The sequence below is a fragment of the Salvelinus namaycush genome, chromosome 21 (assembly GCF_016432855.1).
Source record: "Salvelinus namaycush isolate Seneca chromosome 21, SaNama_1.0, whole genome shotgun sequence".
NCBI lineage: Eukaryota > Metazoa > Chordata > Actinopteri > Salmoniformes > Salmonidae > Salvelinus > Salvelinus namaycush.
Window position 1 is genome coordinate 45415488 of NC_052327.1, and position 20992 is coordinate 45436479.

Sequence of the window (20992 nt, forward strand, 5' to 3'; positions counted from 1 at the left end):
CCTGTGTCTGAAATGTAAATATCCTCACATTTGTTATCATTAGTCATAGAATACTGCTAAATGACAACCAATTTCTTATGTACCTTAATAAGATTCTTGCCCATATTTTACCATTCAAAACTATGCAATCAAAGAGAGTAACTTCAAAATGTAATGTCCAATATCCCATTCAAGATGAGTTTTGTTCCTGTATATTTTAACAACGTCTCCAACTATTTGAAAGGATGTTCTGAGGTCCACAATAAAAATACAAAGAAAAAAATGTTTATTAAGTAAACAACAAAACAAGTCACAAAAGTGTAAATGTAGCTAAACATGCATTCAAAACTCCTGAAATGTTTTAGAAATATTAAAACAATCAAAAATGTCAAACAAAAGCAAACCAAAAAATGTATTCCAGTAGCCAATATTTTGCTGTTCTGCAAACAAAAACAAGTGCTATTTGTATGCTTTTACAATAACTCATTTTCTGACATACTGTAGCCATTCCATTATTGTAACAGTGCTATAGTATTTCCTGCTTCATTATATTGACAGTTATCAATTTGGATAATCAATGCCGCTTGTTGTTGTCTGTCTCTTTTCTAGCTCCACCCTCCAACAGCCAGCTCCCTCCCTCCCTGTGTCAAACTCGGTATGTGGTAGCAATATGCCTGGGGACAAGGTTACTCGTTGTAGCGTGCCAGTTTGAGGCGGGGAATGATGTTCATGGACTGCAGCTCCTGGAAGAGCAGTTTGCAGGCGTAGGGTATCCGCAACGAGGACACGTGACAGGAGGACTTACAGTAGTGGCACCTGAAGACACACATCAAATACTTTATTGGTTGTAAGCAGTTAAATCTGCAGCTACAATACATGGAAACAGATCCTTGGCATCAACGTCAAGTCTGACTACTATTATACAGAATCACAGACGGACCAAAAAGGACACTCACCACCCGGAGTATCCCAGCAGGCCACACTGACCGCACACGTCCACCTCGAAGGCGTCACTGGAGATCATGAGGCGCTCCAGCAGCAACATGCTGGCCCCGTAGCCAATCAGACAGTCACGTTCCATCTCCCCCAGACGTAGGCCTCCGTCTCTAGAGCGCCCCTCCGTGGGCTGTCTGAGGTGAACAGCAGCATGAGACACGGCAGGTAAGATGGGGGGGGGGGGGTATTGGGTCAGGTATGGCTCAAGGATTACTTTCTGTACTTCGTGGACAAATTATTTTGAAGTTTCAATATGACGCAGTGTACAAAACTGCAATATTAGATAGGGGAGGTATCATACAAACACAGGCAAGTAGACATTTTGAGGTCTATGGTATTACTACATACCAACCATTTTTTTTTTTTAACTGCTAAAATGGCATTTTGAGTAAAAGTTAGCCAAACTGCATATATTGCTTTGTCTGCATATAACTTTGGGATTTATCTTACCTGGTGAGCACAGCTCGGGGGCCGCGGGCTCTGGCGTGCATCTTGTCCAGCACCATATGCTTTAGCTTCTGATAATAAACAGGTCCAAAGTAGATATAGGCCTCAATTGGCTCTCTGAGGGAGAGAACAACCCATCAAATTCTGGGACTTCACAGATAGCGCAGTGTTTCTCAACCCTAACCCCTGGGGACCCAAACAGGTGCACATTTTTGTTTTTGCCCTAGCACTCAAGACACCGGATTCAAATCAATGGCCTGATGAGTTGAATCAACTGTGTTAGTGCTAGGGAAAAAACAACCCGTACCCGTTTGGGTCCCCATGACCAGGATTGAAAAACACTGAGCTAGAGAATGACTATAATAGTGGACACTCAGTGGCCAGTTTATTAGGTACACCCATCTAGTACCGGGTCGGACCCCCCTTTTGCCTCCAGAACAGCCAGAATTCTTTGGGGCATGGAAATGTTGCTCAATTGGTATCAAGGGACCTAACGTGTGCCAGTAAAACATTCCCCACACCATTAGACCATTACACCAGCAACCTGTACTGTCGACACCAGGCAGGATGGGGTCATGGACTCAAGCTGCTTTCGCCAAATTTTGACTGCCATCAGCATGACGCAACAGGAACAGGCATTGGTCAGACCAGGCAATGTTTTTCCACTCAATTGTCTAGTGATGGTGATCGCGTGCCCATTGGAGCCACTTCTTGTTTTTAGTTGATAGGAGTGGAACCCAGTGTGGTCGTCTACTGCAATAGCCCATCCATAAAAAGGACAGCCGAGTTGTGCGTTCCGAGATGAAGTTCTGCACACCATTTTTGTACTGCGCCATTATTTGCCGGTTGGGGCCTGCCTGTCAGCTTGCACGATTCTTGCCATTCACCTTCGACCTCTCATCAACGAGCTGTTTTCACCCACAGGACTGCTGCTGACTGGATGTTTTCTGTTTGTCGCACCATTGTCGGTAAACCCTAAACACTGTCGTGAGTGAAAAGCACAGGAGGCTGGCCGTTTCTGAGATACTGGAACCAGCGCGCCTGGCACTGACGATCATACCAAGCTCAAAGTCGCTTAGGTCACTTGTTTTGACCATTCTAACGCTCAATCGAACAGTAACTGAATGCCTCGATGCCTGTCTGCCTGCTTTATATAGCAAGCCACAGCCACCTGACTCAGTCTGTAGGAGCGAAGCATTTTTTCATGAAAGGGGTGGTGTGCCTAATAAAGTGAATAATACTGTTAAATCAGTGGATACAGAAGTCATGTTCGCAGCCATGCTGTAATGCCCATACATTCATAAATACAACTAGCCTGGTTAAACCAGACTGAATGGACTAACCATTGTTTCACTTCTTGTATCAAACAGTACGATTTAACCAGGCTAACATACTCATCCATTCCATGTCTCCTACTCAAAACATGTCTGTGTGTTTACCCAGTGATGCCCGAGGTGACGTAATCCTTGCCCTGGTAGTTGTACCCATAGCGGATCAGGTCCTCGCACACGTCCTTTACCTTGCTGCCCCCGAAGGCCGTGCCGTAGTGGAACCTCCCGTCCATCACCCCCGCTTTACCAGCCAGCAGCTCAATCAGCTTCCCCACCTGGTGGAGGAGATTGGTGCCTAATGAATAGGACCCTAACAAGGCAAAAAAAGACTGAAAATGGGAGGGACTACCTGAACTTGTCCGATAAGGAATGCTAATTTTCTAAACATTTTGCTACGGTGTGCCCTAATGAATACAACTTGTCTCATCACAATCATTTCAAGACAGTACATAAACTCAGCAAAAAAAGAAACTTCCCTTTTTCAGGACACGGTCTTTCAAAGATAATTAGTAAAAATCCAAATAACTTCAGATCTTCATTGTAAAATGTTTAAACACCGTTTCCCATTCTTGTTCAATGAACCATAAACAATTAATGAACATGCACCTGTGGAACGGTCGTTAAGATACTAACAGCTTCCAGACGGTAGGTCACAGTTATGAAAACTTAGGACACTAAAGAGACTTTTCTACTGACTATGAAAAACAAAAAAGAAAGATGCCCAGGGCCCCTGCTCATCTGCGTGAACGTGCCTTAGACATGCTGCAAGGAGGCAGGAGGACTGCCGATGTGGCCAGGGCAATAAACTGCAATGTCCGTACTGCGAGACGCCTAAGACAGCGCTACAGGCAGACAGGACGGACAGCTGATCGTCCTCGCAGTGGCAGACCTTCGTGTAACACCTGCACAGGATTTGTACATCCAAACATCACACCTGCGAGACAGGTACAGGATGGCAACAACAACTGCCCGAGTTACACCAGGAACGCATAATCCCTCCATCAGTGCTCAGACTGTCCACAATAGGCTGAGAGAGGCTGGACTGAGGGCTTGTAGGCCTGTTGTAAGGCAGGTCCTCACCAGACATCACCTGCAACAATGTCGCCTATGGGCACAAACCCACCGTCGCTGGACCAGACAGGACTGGCAAAAAGTGCTCTTCACTGACGAGTCACGGTTTTGTCTCACCAGGGGTGATGGTCGGATTCGCATTTATCGTCGAAGGAACGAGCGTTACACCGAGGCCTGTACTCTGGAGCGGGATCGATTTGGAGGTGGAGGGTCCGTCATGGTCTGGAGCGGTGTGTCACAGCATCATCGGACTGAGCTTGTCGTCATTGCAGGCAATCTCAATGCTGTGCGTTACAGGGAAGACATCCTCCTCCCTCATGTGGTACCCTTCCTGCAGGCTCATCCTGACATGACCTGCCAGCATGACAATGCCACCAGCCATACTCGTTCTGTGCGTGATTTCAAGCAAGACAGGAACGCCAGTGTTCTGCCATGGCCAGCCAGCGAAGAGCCCGGATCTCAATCCCATTGAGCACGTCTGGGACCTGTTGGATCGGTGGGTGAGGGCTAGGGCCATTCCCCCAGAAATGTCCAGAAACTTGCAGGTGCCTTGGTGGAAGAGTGGGGTAACATCTCACAGCTAGAACTGGCAAATCTGGTGCAGTCCATGAGGAGGAGATGCACTGCAGTACTTAATGCAGCTGGTGGCCACCAGATCCTGACTTACTTTTGATTTTGATCCCGCCCCCTTGTTCTGGGATACATTCCATTTCTGTTAGTCACATGTCTGTGGAACTTGTACAGTTTATGTTCATACAAATATGTACACGTTAAGTTGGCTGAAAATAAACAGTTGACAGAGAGAGGACGTTTCATGATGATAATGAACAAAACTGTTTAAGATTAGATAAAAGAGCAATAACAGTTGTGTTGTAGAGCGTTTACTGTTACAGGCCTACAGGTTCAGTGGTTTATATCCTATTTTAATGAGACTAATTTAGAACTGGATAACCAGTGTGTGCATTCTCTAGCTAATCAATAACATTGATTGATCAATTCAGGGCCAGAGAGAGAAAAAACCCAGCAGGAGTGTGGCTGTTGTGGGTTGTGCAGAGCAGTAGCTACCACTAAGGTCACAGGCAGACGGACCCCCTGACCTCTAACTTTAGCATATATGATCATCCTCGCCGGCCAACCATTGATGTGTCCTGTCCATGACAACGCTAGCCAATGATGGACTACTGTCAACAAGGCAGATCAAATTAAACTGTATATAAAACAAATGTAAACAGAGGCAGTATAAGTGCTTAATTCAAGTTCCCTAATTCCCTGGACACCCAAAAAAAAAATGAAAACGTGACTGATATTCCAAGAATTGATTAGTGTTGGGCCGGCCTGGGTTTAGTTTATGGTGTGATTAACATTGTAGCCAATATAAACCATGGCAATTGCTGTGGTGAGTGAGAAGCGCACCTGTATCGCTCACAGAACTAGTATAAGATTTTCTTTGATCGTTTTCTCTTCCCCCTCTGCTCTGATAGACATGTAACTTTCATCCCTCCAATGTTGCACGTAAATTATTTCCTTATAGAATCATAGCCACGGGAAGGGTGCTAGAGGTGCCCCAGCATGCTTGATAAATTGAAATACATTTGCCAAAGTTAGAATTACTGCTGTCTGTTCAGAAATAAATTCAATAATGCCTCTTTAAAAAATTGCCCAGCTGTGGATTGTGTTCAGCCCAATAACAAGGCATAGCGTAGTTGGGAACGGGCAGCAAATCTGTCAGTGTCAAATGATGATGGCGCCGAAGAACATGGTTGATGTTTTACATTCTCCCAACCAATTGTGCTATTTTGTTAATTTTTTAGCACAACTTATTTTTTAACTTATTGTGTACATAATGTTGCTGCTACCGTCTCTTATGACCGAAAATAACTTCTGGACATCAGAAAAGCATTTACTCACCGCGGACTGAAATAAACTTTTTCCTTTAACGAGTCCGACGAGAAGGATATCCTGCTTTCACTGGAACAGGCCCAGATCCACACCTTTTGCATGAAGAAAAGACGCCGGAAAAGGGGCCGCAGATCAGGCAGCCTCCTGAGAATCTGGAGGCGAGCAAGTAAACTCCCACTGCCACCCGTTCTTCTTGCAATCATTGGAAAATAAAATGTATGACCTACGATTAAGATTATCCTACCAACGGGACATGAAAAACTAACATCTTATGTTCCCCTGAGACGTGGCTGAATGAAGATGCAGACAATAGAGCTAGCGAGATTTTCCATGCACCGGCAGAACAGAGACGCTACCTCTGGTAAGACGAGGGGTGGTGGTGTGTGCATTTGTCAATAACAGCTGGTGTGCGATGTCTAATATTAAAGAAGTTTGAGGTATTGCTCGCCTGTCTATAATATTCGTAGCAGTCTACTTACCGCCACAGAACGAAGCTGGCACTAAGACCGCTCTCAACCAACTCTACAAGGCCAATAGCAAACAAGAAAATGCTCACCCAGAAGTGGCGCTCCTAGTGGCCAGGGACTTTAATGCAGGCAAACTTAAATCAGTTTTACCAAATTTTTACCAGCATGTCACATGTGCAACCAGAGAAAAATAAAATCCTAAATCACCTCTCCCCCACCCTCCATTTGGCAAATCTGACCATAATTCCATCCTCCCAATTACGGCTTTTAAGCAAAAACTAAAGCAGGAAGTACCAGTGACTCGCTCAATACGGAAGTGGTCAGATGACGGATGCTACACTACAGGACTGTTTCGCAAGCACAGACTGGAATATGTTCCGGGATTCATCCAATGGCATTGAGGAGTACACCACCTCGGTCATCAGCTTCATCAATAAGTGCATTGACGACATCATCCCCACAGTGACTGTACGTACATATCCCAACTAGAAGCCATGGATTACAGGCAACATCCGCACCGAGCTAAAGGCTAGACCTAACGCTTTCAAGGAGCCCACTCCACTGCCCTTTCTCACCTGGACAAAAATAACACCTATGTGAGAATGCTGTTCATTGACTACAGCTCAGCATTCAACACCATAGTGCCCATGAAGCTCATCACTAAGCTAAGGACTCTGGGACTAAACACCTCCCTCTGCAACTGGATCCGGGACTTCCTGACGGGCTGCCCCCAAGTGGTAAGAGTAGCCAACAACACGTCTGCCACGCTGATCCTTAACACTGGGGCGTCTCAGGGGATTGTACTTAGTCCCCTCCTGTATTCCCTGTTCACCCACGACTACGTGGCCAAACACGACTCCAACACCATCATTAAGTTTGCTGACGACACAACAGTGGTAGGCCTGATCACTGACAACGATGAGATGGCCTATAGGGAGGTCAGAGAACTGGCAGTGTGGGGCCAGGACAACAACCTCTCCCTCAATGTGAGCAAGACAAAGGATCTGATCGTGGACTAGAGGAAAAGACGGGCTGAACAGGCCCCCATTAACATCAACGGTGCTGTAATGGAGCGGGTCAAGAGTTAAGTTCCTTGGTGTCCACGTCACCAACGAACTGTAATGGTCCAAACACACCAAGTCAGTTGTGAAGAGGGCACGCCAAAACCTTTTCCCCCTCAGGAGACTGAAAAGATTTGAGGATCTGGGGACCCATGCAAAAAAGGTTCTACAGCTGCACCATCGAGAGCATCCTGACCGTTTGCGTCACCGCCTGGTATGGCAACTGCTCGGCATCTGACCTGAAGGCACCACAGAGGGTAGTGCGAACGGCCCAGTACATCACTGGGGCCAATGTTCCTGCCATCCAGGACCTAAATAATAGGCGGTGTCAGAGGAAAGCCCATAAAATTGTCAGACACTCCAGATATAGACTGTTTTCTCTGCTACCGCTGGTTCCGGAGTGCCAAGTCTAGGACCAAAAGGCCCTTCAACAGCTTCCATCCCCAAGCCATAAGACTGCTGAAAAATTAATAGAATAGCCACCGGACAATTTACATTGACACCCCTCCCCCTTTTGTGCACTGCTGCTACTCGCTGTTTGCTTGTTATCTATGCATAGTCACTTCACCCCAAACCTACATGTAATCTCAACTAGCCTGTACACCAACACACTGACTCAGTACCGGTGCCCCCTGTATATAGCCTCATTATTGTTATTCTTATTGTCTTACTTTATTTTAGTCTACTTGGCCCCCCACATTTTTTTTTACCAACAGTGCAGTTCAAGAAGAGTTAAGGGCTTGTAAGTAAGCATTTCATGGTGAAGTCTACACTTGTTGTATTCGGCACGTGACAAATAAAATTGGATCTGAATTGAACAGCATGCAGACAAAAACAGGCCTTTCGCAATATTTCAAATACAGGTTGGAAAGCAAACGGATCCTGTTGAAAAGAGAAGACTAATCTGTCTTTAGGCTACCAAGTTATTAACTTCCAAATAGGTCTATTGAGTGAACAGCATTATTTTACAAAGTAAAACAAGAGAAGCTTTTGGCACAAGCGAATCGGCCATCACCGGTGAGTGAGCTGCGCATCATTGGGTGAGTCAGTGAAACTGGAACTGTAATGTCCTCCTCATATTGTACAATATTTCTGACTTCACACACCTAGGCATAGACTATTGATGGATTCAAGACAAGGTTGTTTTTATTGATCTCAGATTGAAATTACAGGCTACATTAACACTGACAATCACTTGAGGTATTAAAAAATATTCTGCTCAAGTCTCCAGTCTTCTAAAATGATGTGGAATTGCATGAAATGCGTTTCTCCAGAAAACCGTCCTCTGCAAAACATGCCGGTCTCGACAACAGGCTCAAACACCACTAACGCAATAATCATGTGAAATGTAGTCGAGTGCTCAAAACAAACCCGACTCAGACATTGCAAGAGGCTTTTGCCCACGGCACACCACATGGCAAAGAATCACGAAGATGGAAGGAGATAACAGCTGCCGTTACAATTTACATCTACAAAGACATGGCCCCAATTTACACGGTCGAGAAATGGGGGTTTCGTGAGTTGGTGGCAACAATCGACCCAAGGTACCAAATTGATATGGGACACGTATTAATGCCAAAATAACATGCAAGCTCATAAAAATATATATAAAATATATTTTAGGCCTCTATTTTGTTTGCAACTATAGTTTAAGTGTTTATTTACCTTTTTATACATTAATATTTTGTTACATGCTTAATTGAAAATTTGCACAAATGTTCTAAATAAAAGGAGATTGTCTTATTACATGTTGAATTATTATACTCAACAAATAAAATGTACTTAGTCAAATATGACTAAGGCCCTTACATGTGGTCATTAAATACATACTATTTATTCATTGAATTTACAGAAAATGCGCTATATCGTGATATGCATCGTTATCGGGATATGAGATTTGGGCCATATGGCCCAGCCCTATAGTGAACAGTAAACCTGCTTACTGTTGTCAATGGAGGTAATTTTTTTATTTAACGAGGCAAGTCAGTTAAGAACAAGTTCTTATTTACAATGACGGCCTACCCCAGCGACGCCGGGCCAATTGTGCGCCACCCTATGGGACTCCAAATCACGGCCGGATGTGATATAGCCTGGATTCAAACCAGGGACTGTAGTGACGCCTCCTGCACTGAGATGCAGTGCCTTATATCGCTGCACCACTTGGGAGCCCAAACCCAGCCAATGGACGTGTGTTCTGGAGGACAATGATACTCCAGCCAATAGAGTAGGGGGAATAATGAGCGCTGTGTCTCAAAAAGGGCCAATTGAAACTTGTGAAGAATGAGAGACAACACAACAGCTTCTGTTGGGCTTCTGCTTGTGTTGGGTATCAGAAAGAAATTAAGTGGATAAAGTGAGTGAGAGCTATCAAAGGCTTTGGGGGCTAGGTTTCAAACTATAAACTCTTAACAAAACAAAATAATTCATTTTCCGCACAAGTTAAAAGCCATGTGAACCTTGGGATATTTTGATAACCAAACACAAAGTCTTATCTCTCACATTCATTTCCCATGAGTGGGTCCTTGTATCCCCCAAAGCAAAGAATAGGTGATGTTGAATTGTGTGGTGGTACCATACCGTCATTCTGGAGGGGTAGCCGTGCGGGTTCATGATGATATCAGGGCAGATGCCCGAGTCACAGAAGGGCATGTCCTCCTGAGGAACGATAAGGCCACACACACCTGTCACAAACCAGAGAGGGAGATAGAGTTAGAGGCCCAAGTGTAGGTACAGATTATACTGGATATATAGCATAAGCGTATCAGCATTTTTAATGCGTGGATGAAAAGTACCCACTGTAATCAATAAGATATGCTATAGGTGAGTGACGTGAGCTTGCAATGCTGAAGTGTCTTTATACACTTTAAGTCCATTTCAAGAGTTTCTAGCCACATCTCTGAAGTGTTTTCAATTGCCAGTGTCGTGCGCTTTTAATTTCTGCCTCTAGCAAAGAATACTAAAAACACCAATAACCGAAGAAAAACATGACACTTGCAGGGTAGTTCCACGCTAACCTTTACCCCCAGTGCAACATACACTTCCATGCTGCTGTGGTCTGGTGGGGCCTTCTTTAAAGTCACATGATGTGAGAAGGGCTCCAGACCACCGGTAGCTGCCTGGGACTGGAGGCCTTAAGTGTGAGGGTAAATGTTTGCCCAGGGGCCGAGGCACTCTTCCATACCTGGCCAGAGCAAACAGATTGTAGGCCCATTTGCAAATTTAAAAAAAGAGTAGAGCATGAGCAGGAAGTGGAGAAGTGCTTAGTCTGACAGTGAGACCAGGAATACACACACAGCTTTGTCAGTCCAGCCCAGAGAGGAAGTGGAGAGGGATCAACTCAACTGGACATAAAAAAATTAAAATAAATTCAGTGCACAGGGGAAAATTCAGTCTCGCAATACACTCTAGGACCGGTTGCTCTCTAGATGGTGAATGACACGCACTGGTTCAAAACATCACTTAAACAAAAGTTCCTGTAGTTGTGTATATTATACGTGAGGATAACAAAACTAAGTTATAATATTACATAAAACAGAAATGCCTTCAACCCAGTTCCCTGGAGTGACATATAGCATTAAGATGTGGAGCAGTCATTCACTAGTGCATGACGGTGTTGTCGTCATACAATTAAAATGTGTATTCTACATATGCTTTTGTTACTTCTAGGTTAGACTACTGCAATGCTCTACTTTCCGGGTACCTGGATAAAGCACTAAATAAACTTCAGTTAGTGCTAAATACGGCTGCTAGAATCCTGACTAGAACCAAAAATTTGATCCTATTACTCCAGTGCTAGCCTCCCTACACTGGCTTCCTGTTAAGGCAAGGGCTGATTTCAAGGTTTTACTGATAACCTACAAAGCATTACATGGGCTTGCTCCTACCTATCTTTCCGATTTGGTCCTGCCGTACATACCTACACGTACGCTACGGTTACAAGTCACAGGCCCCTACTGTCCCTAGAATTTCTAAGCAAACAGCTGGAGGCAGGGCTTTCTCCTATAGAGCTCCATTTTTATGGAATGGTCTGCCTACCCATGTGAGAGACGCAGACTCGGTCTCAACCTTTAAGTCTTTACTGAAGACTTATCTCTTCAGTAGGTCATATGATTGAGTGTAGTCTGGCCCAGGAGTGTGAAGGTGAACGGAAAGGCTCTGGAGCAATGAACCGCCCTTGCTGTCTCTGCCTGGCCGGTTCCCCTCTCTCCACTGGCATTCTCTGCCTAACTCTATTACAGGGGCTGAGTCACTGGCTTACTGGGACTCTTCCATGCCGTCCCTAGGAGGGGTGCGTCACTTGAGTGGGTTGAGTCACTGACGTGATCTTCCTGTCTGGGTTGGCGCCCCCCCTTGGGTTGTGCCGTGGCGGAGATCTTTGTGGGCTATACTCGGCCTCGTCCCAGGATGGTAAGTTGGTGGTTGAAGATATCCCTCTAGTGGTGTGGGGGCTGTGCTTTGGCAAAGTGGGTGGGGTTATATCCTTCCTGTTTGGCCCTGTCCGGGGGTATCATCGGATGGGGCCACAGTGTCTCCTGACCACTCCTGTCTCAGCCTCCAGTAGTTTATGTTTCGGGGGGCTAGGGTCAGTGTTATATCTGGAGTACTTCTCCTGTCTATCCGGTGTCCTGTGTGAATTTAAGTATGCTCTCTCTAATTCTCTCTCGGAGGACCTGAGCCCTTGGACCATGCCTCAGGACTACCTGGCATGATGACTCCTTGCTGTCCCCAGTCCACCTGGCCGTGTTGCTGCTCCAGGTTCAACTGTTCTGCCTATGCTACAGTTTCAACTGTTCACCGGACGTGCTACCTGTCCCAGACCTCAACTCTCTAGAGACAGCAGGAGCGGTAGAGATACTCTTAATGATCGGCTATGAAAAGCCAACTGACATTTACTCCTGAGGTGCTGACTTGCTGCACCCTCGACAACTACTGTGATTTTTATTATTTGACCATGCTGGTCATTTATGTTCAAATGTTCATCTTGGCCATGTTCTGTTATAATCTCCACCCGGCACAGCCAGAAGAGGACTGGCCACCCCTCAGCCTGGTTCCTCTCTAGGTTTCGGCCTTTAGGGAGTTTTTCCTAGCCACCGTGCTTCTACACCTGCATTGCTTGCTGTTTGGGGTTTTAGGCTGGGTTTCTGTACAGCACTTTGAGATATCAGCTGATGTAAGAAGGGCTTTATAAAGACATTTGATTTGATTTAAGCCTGTGTCTATCTGCATTGTACATTAAAAAAGTAGTCTAACCTGGAGTATTCAGTGTAGCGGGTGTGGATGTCACACCATACATCAAGCAGTCCTAAATCCTGCAATATCCTATTTATCTTTTTAGCAACTAGACTAATTTTCCTATTTTGATTTGTGCTGTCCAATTGAGTTTAGAATCCCCTCCACAGACAGAATAACAGTGAAGACAAACTACAATGTAGAAAATAGTAAAAAGAAAAGAAAAACCCTGGGTCGCGGTAGAGAGAGGGGGGGAAAGAACAGGTGTAACGAGAAATGAGGACTGGAAAAGGGCAGAGCAACAGGCAGGAGAAAAATAGGCAAGAGGACCAAGGTGAGAGAGGAGCAGGCAAGAGAGATAAATGAGAGAGGGAGAGACTAGTTCTCATAGCAGACATCCTTGGTGTTGTTGGTTGTGTGTGAAAGTGAATGATAAAGAGGCATATAAATCAAAAAAGGCAAGACAACAGTGAGGGTCCAGAGGCCTCCATCACACCCTATACAGGTCCACACTGGCAGCAAGGACAATGGGCACACAGCACTCAACAACCCCCATCCACCACCCCTGGACTGCACAGCCAACAGCTTTGTGTGGTAAATAATTAACTTATTCTGCTGACCAGAGAATATGAGACTAGTATGAGACTGACCAGCTAGACTAGGGAGGGGGGAGGGTTTAAAGAGATTCTCAGGTACTTTTATATACTTTTTAGCCAGTAGTTCTAAAAGTAGTGCTCATGAGCCAAAAGTGGTCAAAAATTGCAGATACAGTTGAAGTCAGAAGTTTACATAGCCAAATACATTTAAACAGTTTCTCAATTCCTGACATTTAATCCTAGTAAAAATTCCCTATTTTAGGTCAGTTAGGATCACCACTTTATTTTAAGAATGTGAAATGTCAGAATAATAGTAGAGAGAATGATTTATTTCTTTCATCACATTCCCAGTGGGTTAGGAGTTTACATACACTCAATTAGTATTTGGTTGCATTGCCTTTAAATTGTTTCACTTGGGTCAAACGTATCGGGTAGCCTTCCACAAGCTTCCCACAATAAGTTGGGTGAATTTTGGCCCATTCCTCCTGACAAAGCTGGTGTAACTGAGTCAGGTTTTTAGGCTCCTTGCTCACACACGCTTTTTCAGTTCTTGTCCACAAATTTTCTATGGTATTGAGGTCAGGGCTTTGTGATGGACACTCCAATACCTTGACTTTGTTGTCCTTAAGCCATTTTGCCACGGCTTTGGAAGTATGCTTGGGGTCATTGTCCATTTGGAAGACCCATTTGCAACCAAGCTTTAACTTCCTGACTGATGTCTTGAGAAGTTGCTTCAATATATCCACAATTTCCCTTCCTCATGATGCCATCTATTTTGTGAAGTGCACCAGTCCCTCCTGCAGAAAAGCACCCCCACAACATGATGCTGTCACCCCCGTGCTTCATGGTTGGGATGGTGTTCTTCGGCTTGCAAGCCTCCCACTTTTTCCTCCAAACATAAAGACGGTCATTATGGCCAAACATTTCTATTTTTGTTTCAACAGACCAGAGGACATTTCTCCAAAAAGTATGATCTTTGTCCGCATGTGCAGTTGCAAACTGTAGTCTGTCTTTTTTTAATGGCGGTTTTGGAGCAGTGGCTTCTTGCTTGCTGAGCGGCCTTTCAGGTTGTCGATATAGGACTCGTTTTACTGTGGATACAGATACTTTTGTACCCGTTTCCTCCAGCATCTTCCGAAGGTCCTTCGCTGTTGTTCTGGGATTGATTTGCACTTTTCGCACCAAAGTACATTAATCTCTAGGAAACAATGAGTCTCCTTCCTGAGTGGAATTATGGCTGTGTGGTCCCATGGTGTTTATACTTGCGTACTAATGTTTGTACAGATGAACATGTTACCTTCAGGCATCTGGCAATTGCTACCAAGGATGAACCTGATTTGGAGGTCTACAATTTTTTGGCTGATTTCTTTAGAATTTTTAATGATGTCAAGCAGAGGCATTGAGTTTGAAGGTAGGCATTGACATACATCCACAGGTACACCTCCAATTGACTCAAATGATGTCAATAAGCCTATCAGAAGCTTCTAAAGCCATGACATTTTCTGGAATTTTCCAAGCTGTTTAAAGGCACAGTCAACTTAGTGTATGTAAACTTCTGACCCACTGTAATTGTGATACAGTGAACTATAAGTGAAATAAATCTGTCTGTAAACAATTGTTGGAAAAATTACTTGCGTCATGCACAAAGTAGATGTTCTAACCGACTTGCCAAAACTATAGTTAGTTAACAAAAAATTTGAGGAGTGGTTGAAAAACGAGTTAATGACTCCAACCTAAGTGTATGTAAACTTCCAACTTCAACTGTATATGCACCACGTCACTGTGCTCTCCCTCACTCTGCTGTGTGTGCATCTTGCTAGCTGTCACTCAAATGGTAAGAGGCTGAAGCTCATTGGCAAACATATCTAGGGGGCTGGCCCATGTAAATTACTAGTTTGAGACATTTTACCCCTACAAAGCTAATTCCATCCCAACAGTAGTCAGCCAGAACATAACCTTCCTGAGGATGGCTGCAAAAACATCTCTTCAGCCCCAAATAACTCTTCAGTGCAGTAACACCAAACAACCCAAAACATTCCACCACTGCCACAGTACAATGTTACCTAAAACTACCATTTCTTCACTCCATCCTTTCCCCAAATCTAGCATTGCACCTCTCCTGCTAGGCCTAACCCCTTGGAGACCCTTCACTCCTCCTGTAAGAGACAGTGGACATAGTCACGGGACTATAGTGACCGGTCTGCCCCAGCAGCGATCCCTTAAACGAAGTGAGTAAATTATGCACGGCACCAGTTGGCTTTCTGATTAAAGCATCATACAGGCCTCATCTAGAGGGAGGTGCAGCAGCAAAACAACGGTGGTTGTAAACAGTTCTCAGGAGAAGCAGTGTACTGCTAGGGTGTAATACATTTGCATAGTCTGGCGTAGAACAAAGAGCCAATTAATTGAAAAGAAGAACCCCTCTAAAAGATGAGAAGGGGGGGGGGGGCTGGCTCAACACACGTGCACGCACACACACAGATTGTTGCAAAGGAATGTCCCATTTCAGTTTGTAAACAATGTGTAATATGTATGCCCTCTAGTGTCAGAGTTCATGCAGATGTCTCAGGCCTTGACACCACCCCCACCCCCCCCCCATGAGTACTATATGAATATGGCTTGTCCCACCTAGCAACCTTAAGATGAATGTACCAACTAAGTGGCTCTGGATAAGAGCGTCTGCTAAATGACTAACATGTAAATTGCCCTGAGGGCAGATAAGATAGGGTCAGTTGTACCTTTCTGTCCGTGCCGACTGCTGAACTTGTCTCCTATCTCTGGTCTCCTGGTCTGTCTCAGCAGGATCTTGATGAGGAAAGCATCGTCTGCATTGGAGGAGATCATCACCTTCTCGATGTAGGAGTCTGTGGAGCCCTTGTAACTGTAGACAAGAGAACAAAGGCAACAGCTGACCTGATCTGACAAGGCTGAATACGTGAAGAGCGGACCTGAAAGGACTGGGTTGTTCACCGTCATATGGGGGAAACTAAGTATTTTGCTCAACGGTCAGAAGAGATGGTAGTAGGGCCGGGACAAAACCAGTATCAGGATACTCATTAGTATCGTGCTAAGGAAACAAAAACATTAAGGAGATTTAACTTCTTTAAGAAGACAGCCCTAAAATGTTGGAAACAGCATTTTTTTTTTTTTTTTTAAACAGGCCCAAAGAGTGAAGTCTGCTTCATGTTAAAATGTTTGCCATGGTAAAAAAATATTGTGATAGCGGTATAGTCATAGCCCTAGGTAGATGAGGAACAAACATTATATTAATAGTTCAGGGAGTTTGGGGTATTGTTACTCTGAGTGGTGTGGGGTGGGAAAGCAGGGGTGTATGAGTGATGAGGGGAGAAGGCACACCCACCTGACGGGCACATCTCTGTACTGGGGCTGTCCTGGCTGGGCACTGCCCTCCAGTGGTGTCTGGGTGACAGTGGGCATGGACTTGTTCACCAGCACCTGCTTATTCTCCACCTTCTCACCTGGGAGACACACAATATTGATGAATACCATATTTACTAATTCTGTATGCATGAATATCAAATCAAAGACATCAAATGTTTTATGTTACTTTATACATAAAACACATACATCCTTCAACACGTTTCCATGTGGAGAAAAGGACGTAACCAAATAGTTGTAATAATAAAATGGGTGACAGTGAGATTCTAGAGTAACAGAGCCGGTTGGGTCCTTCTCCAGGAGTCCTGCTGAAGGGTGCTACTCACCAGGGCAGCAGATGCCGTCAGCATCCAGGATACTGTGCCTCCAGATAGGCTTGCGTGTGGCCGCGTCCAGCATGGGACCCATCACCTTGTCAAAGGTCTGATTGGTGTAGCGCCTCAACGTGCACTTGGCGTTCTTGTAGACCAGGCATCTTCCAAATCCTGAGGCAGAATAAATGGAAGATGAGGGACCGAGTTCAGTATCGCAAATAATTACTTATACCAGAACTTTTTGTATTTCAGTACAGTAACAAGAAGACTACATCTAAACTCCATCAATGACTATGTTCAGAAAAGGGCAGCAGCCAGGAGGGCAGCAGCCAAGAAGTTAGTGACACTTGTACTCCCAATACAATGTAAAGTGTTTAAATTACATTGCTAGTTTCTCAAATTTTCCTTCTTAGCCTATAGACATAGATCAGTAACTCACCTCTGTCTAGAGAGGCCTTGTTGAGGATCAGAGCGTCCTCTATGTCGTAGCCGCTGTAGCTCATCACAGCCACTGTGGCGTTCTGGCCCGCAGGCAGCTTCTCAAAGTCTATCAGCTCTATGGTCCTAGTCTTGACCATGGGCTTCTGAGGGTAGCCCAGCAGGTACATCAGAGTGTCTATACGGTTCCTCTGGTTGTAGCCAATCGTACCTGACAGGAGAAACCATGGAAATAAAATTACAATGGATTTTCTCCCCCCCCCCCCCCAAAAGGTAAAATATTTGATTACTCGATTGTCTGAGAAAAATCATTCAAAACTCATTCAGTGCATCTTAAGAGCAAAGAAAAAACAAAAGTAATTACTAATTTTCAATTTAAGGAAACATATTTAAATCCCAGATTTATTCCATTGCTTGTGTGACTTAGCCAAATAGTGTATCACATCAGAGAGTATCCTAAAAGTGGACGAGTGGTTTTTAATCCTGCTTCTCCAGAGGCCGGGGTTGAGCCAGGGCCAGCTCCCGGGTACAAACACAGTGGAGAGGAGCTGGGCAGGCCATGGAATAATGGCTGGCCTCCCTGGAAGCCTTGACATTTGTCAGATGCTATTACTTCACAATTAGGCAACAGAGCCCTGTGATAATAGGCCCCTGGTCACACACACATATTTGCACATGTATAGGCCTGGCCACACAAAAACAGACACAGCAGAGGATATTAGGCCAAATATAGTCCTAGTCACAGTGTTTTTGTGTTAAGATGGGGAGGGAGAAGGAGGGGGTGAATGGAGGGAGGGGGATGGGGGTGACTGGGCTCGTGTGAATGATAGTGGAGTCATTTGGAGAAGTTTTGGTTCAGGGAGTTCCTGGGCTCCTCTGTGGTCTCTCCCTCACAGCTGTACACACTGACCCCCTGAGCACACTTAACAGCAGACACAATGAATTGCTAATGACACTGGGTGACTAGCAGGGAAAGGCCTCCGTGCACACACAGGACACAAAGGAGGGCCTACGCAGGCACCTCATGTTTGGATGTCCATGTGCAGATGTAAAAAAATAAAAAATAAAAAAAACACTCCATCAGACACACAAAATGCATTCTGACAAGAAATGTGTTCACATCGGTACACACTGCTCCCGTGGAGGATGTTTGAGGAGTCCTGATGCCTGATCAAAGGTGCAGCTTAAAAACAGCCACCCTCTACAGACCGAAGCAGAGGAACCAGAGAGTCTGTAGAACTGGAGAAGTGTCTCACCCATGGCCTGCTTGCCCATAGCACACTGGTATGTGTTCCTGGGGGACTGATTGTGATGGGGGTAGGGGATCAGGCCAGCACAGACCCCTAGTAGTGTGAAGGGCTCAATCTCCAAGTGTGTAGTGTCCCTACGTACAAAACAAGAGCATTGGGACTGAGAATTACATCCAGCGGCAGAGACTATATTGAGTACATATGAAAACTAGACCAGAGGGGCCTAACGTGTCAGACAGTAGAGCCATGGCCAGAAGTTACTTATTAATCATGTGCTCATAGAGGGCGATCTGACAGTCATTCTCCTCGTTCACGTCCAGGTACTCCACCAGGCTCTCATGGAGGAAATCTTCAAAGGTTCTGACAGCAACAAAAACAGAAAGATCATCAACACAAGCATTTCAAAAAGCCCACAACGTCCACCACTAATGTAAACAAGTACACTTGGCTGAGCTTAAAATCCAATCATATACAAGTTAAATTCATTGGTGGCAGATGCTAGTTTCTTTGTATTGAATAACGTTAGCTGTATGAGATAAAACGTAGCCCACCTGTATCCCTGGGTCAACTCCTCGATGTGTTTGTTCTTAACCATCGGCTGTCCTTTCTTCACAATGATATACGGTCTGGCAGGAGCAAGAACATCAGTTTAAAAATGAGTTAAACTCAATTATAAACCTTCAAAAATGTTTTGAAACCGTTTTGGTGCTGAACCCAGGCTGTGTTATAACTCTGCTCCATGCACAGACAGTGGTGGGGTGTCATGTCCTCCTGGTGCCCCTACCTGCAGAGGCGTCCTCCGTCTGAGGAGACGTAGACACAGCGGTCGGTAAGGTTGGTGGAGATGGAAACAAACTCGTTGATGAATCCGGCCCGTCGCATCAGTCTGAAGGTGTACACCAGCCTTTGGTGGTCCCGGATCACCCCCAGGATGTTACCTGTGAACAGGATGGACACACCCAGAGAGACCGACTTTGAGGCACAGAGCTCCTTACACTAAATACTTACGGACTTGACTTTGTTAGGGGTTATTTGACAGGGACAATGCAATGATCAACATTTCTCTAAATGTGTCAGATTTAAATCAGCTGGCACATTTGCCTCTGCAGTCCCCCCTGGACTACAGATGAACACACCCACACACAGAAATAATGCATAATCCAGGACTTGGAGCTAGCCACTGAATAAATCCGATGTGTGCAGGGCCACAGACTCCAGCAGGGGATCTGGGCAGAATATGAAACTTGAAGAAACAGAGGAGCCACAGTGTGGAAGGGTTTGCGAGTGCTCTGTGGTGCTTTGACACCTGCTGTTACTAATTAATAAAGCCTGGTTAGTCAGTAAACATAATTTGACAGTTATCATTGGCTAGAAAAACAGAGACTAATTAAAGGAACCAGTCCAGTCTTTCTCATGGTGCACTAGTAGCACTAACTGAATAGCTTATCATCAAAACACACAACATATGCATTCTGGAAACTGGACGTTCCATGTTCTTTCCCTTCATGTTTGAGGCATTGTATTGAAAAGCAGAGGAAGGGTTGAGATTTAAGTAATCAAACAAGGGAAAAGTCAACAGCAACAACCATCCTGGCTTGAGAGCCTACTGCTGGTTATGTGTAACAAGTGTATGCCTCTGGATGTCTGGTGTGTATGCGCAACTGTGTGTGTGCAGTCACCATTGAGGAAGACCAGGAAGACACTTGGGTAGGAGAGCTCCTCTCCACACAGCAGGTTGACATCCTCCACTCCCAGGTTGAAGGCCAACTTGACGATGGGGCCGTCCTCCATGTCTGTGGTGATGTGGGTCATCAGAGCCAGGTTCTTCACCAGACCACAGGCCTAGGACACAACAACTGGTCAGAAGCTGTTATACACAGGCCAAGGCAACACCACCTAGAACTGGGTTAAAACTGGCATTAGGGTTAGGGTTGTCCACAGCACCTTGTGAGCTGCAGTTCAAATTTCAGACATGTTAGTTTTTACACAGTAGGAGTGTTTGCATGATAGTGTGTGTATGATGTTTATGCAGGCCATGGTGTGTGTGTGTGTATGGAGTTTATGCAGGCCATGGTGTGTGTGTGTGTATGGAGTTTATGCAGGCCATGGTGTGTGTGTGTGTGTATGGAGTTTATGCAGGCCATGGTGTGTGTGCTTGCTTGTGTGTGTATGTTTGCCAATGTGTACGTGTGTGACTGTCTGTCCGTGTATCTCTGACTCACCTCTCCCTCAGGGGTGTCGGAGGGGCACAGCATGCCCCACTGGGAGGGCTGCAGGGAGCGGGGTCCGCTGACCTTCCTGGTCTTCTCAAACTGGGAGGAGATCCTGGTCATCATGCCCAGAGCAGAGATGAAGGAGAGACGGGACAGCACCTGGGTCACACCCTGACGGTCCATCTTAAACCTCTTCAGGGACCAGTTCCCCTGGGGGGCACAGAGAGAGAGACAGGTCAACTGCTTGGATCCATAAACATATTTAGCATGTGTGACAACACTGCTGATGTTAAAAAGGCTTT

General features: G+C 45.3%; 1 protein-coding gene across 1 annotated transcript in view; it reads right to left on the minus strand.

The window, feature by feature from the left end:
• Positions 1 to 248: 248 nt before the first annotated feature.
• polr3b (polymerase (RNA) III (DNA directed) polypeptide B) overlaps positions 249 to 20992 on the minus strand; it is a 44763-nt gene continuing 24019 nt past the window's right edge. Inside the window, exons 14-28 of the mRNA XM_039017774.1 lie at positions 20700 to 20900; positions 20157 to 20319; positions 19262 to 19415; positions 19029 to 19103; positions 18739 to 18837; positions 18484 to 18611; positions 17229 to 17438; positions 16802 to 16960; positions 16438 to 16555; positions 15815 to 15957; positions 9829 to 9932; positions 2862 to 3028; positions 1426 to 1539; positions 936 to 1109; positions 249 to 795 (exon numbers count right to left, since the gene is read on the minus strand). Coding sequence (XP_038873702.1) covers positions 666 to 795; positions 936 to 1109; positions 1426 to 1539; positions 2862 to 3028; positions 9829 to 9932; positions 15815 to 15957; positions 16438 to 16555; positions 16802 to 16960; positions 17229 to 17438; positions 18484 to 18611; positions 18739 to 18837; positions 19029 to 19103; positions 19262 to 19415; positions 20157 to 20319; positions 20700 to 20900 — 2139 coding nt within the window. The 3' untranslated portion in view covers positions 249 to 665. The remainder of the gene's footprint in view (positions 796 to 935; positions 1110 to 1425; positions 1540 to 2861; positions 3029 to 9828; positions 9933 to 15814; positions 15958 to 16437; positions 16556 to 16801; positions 16961 to 17228; positions 17439 to 18483; positions 18612 to 18738; positions 18838 to 19028; positions 19104 to 19261; positions 19416 to 20156; positions 20320 to 20699; positions 20901 to 20992) is intronic.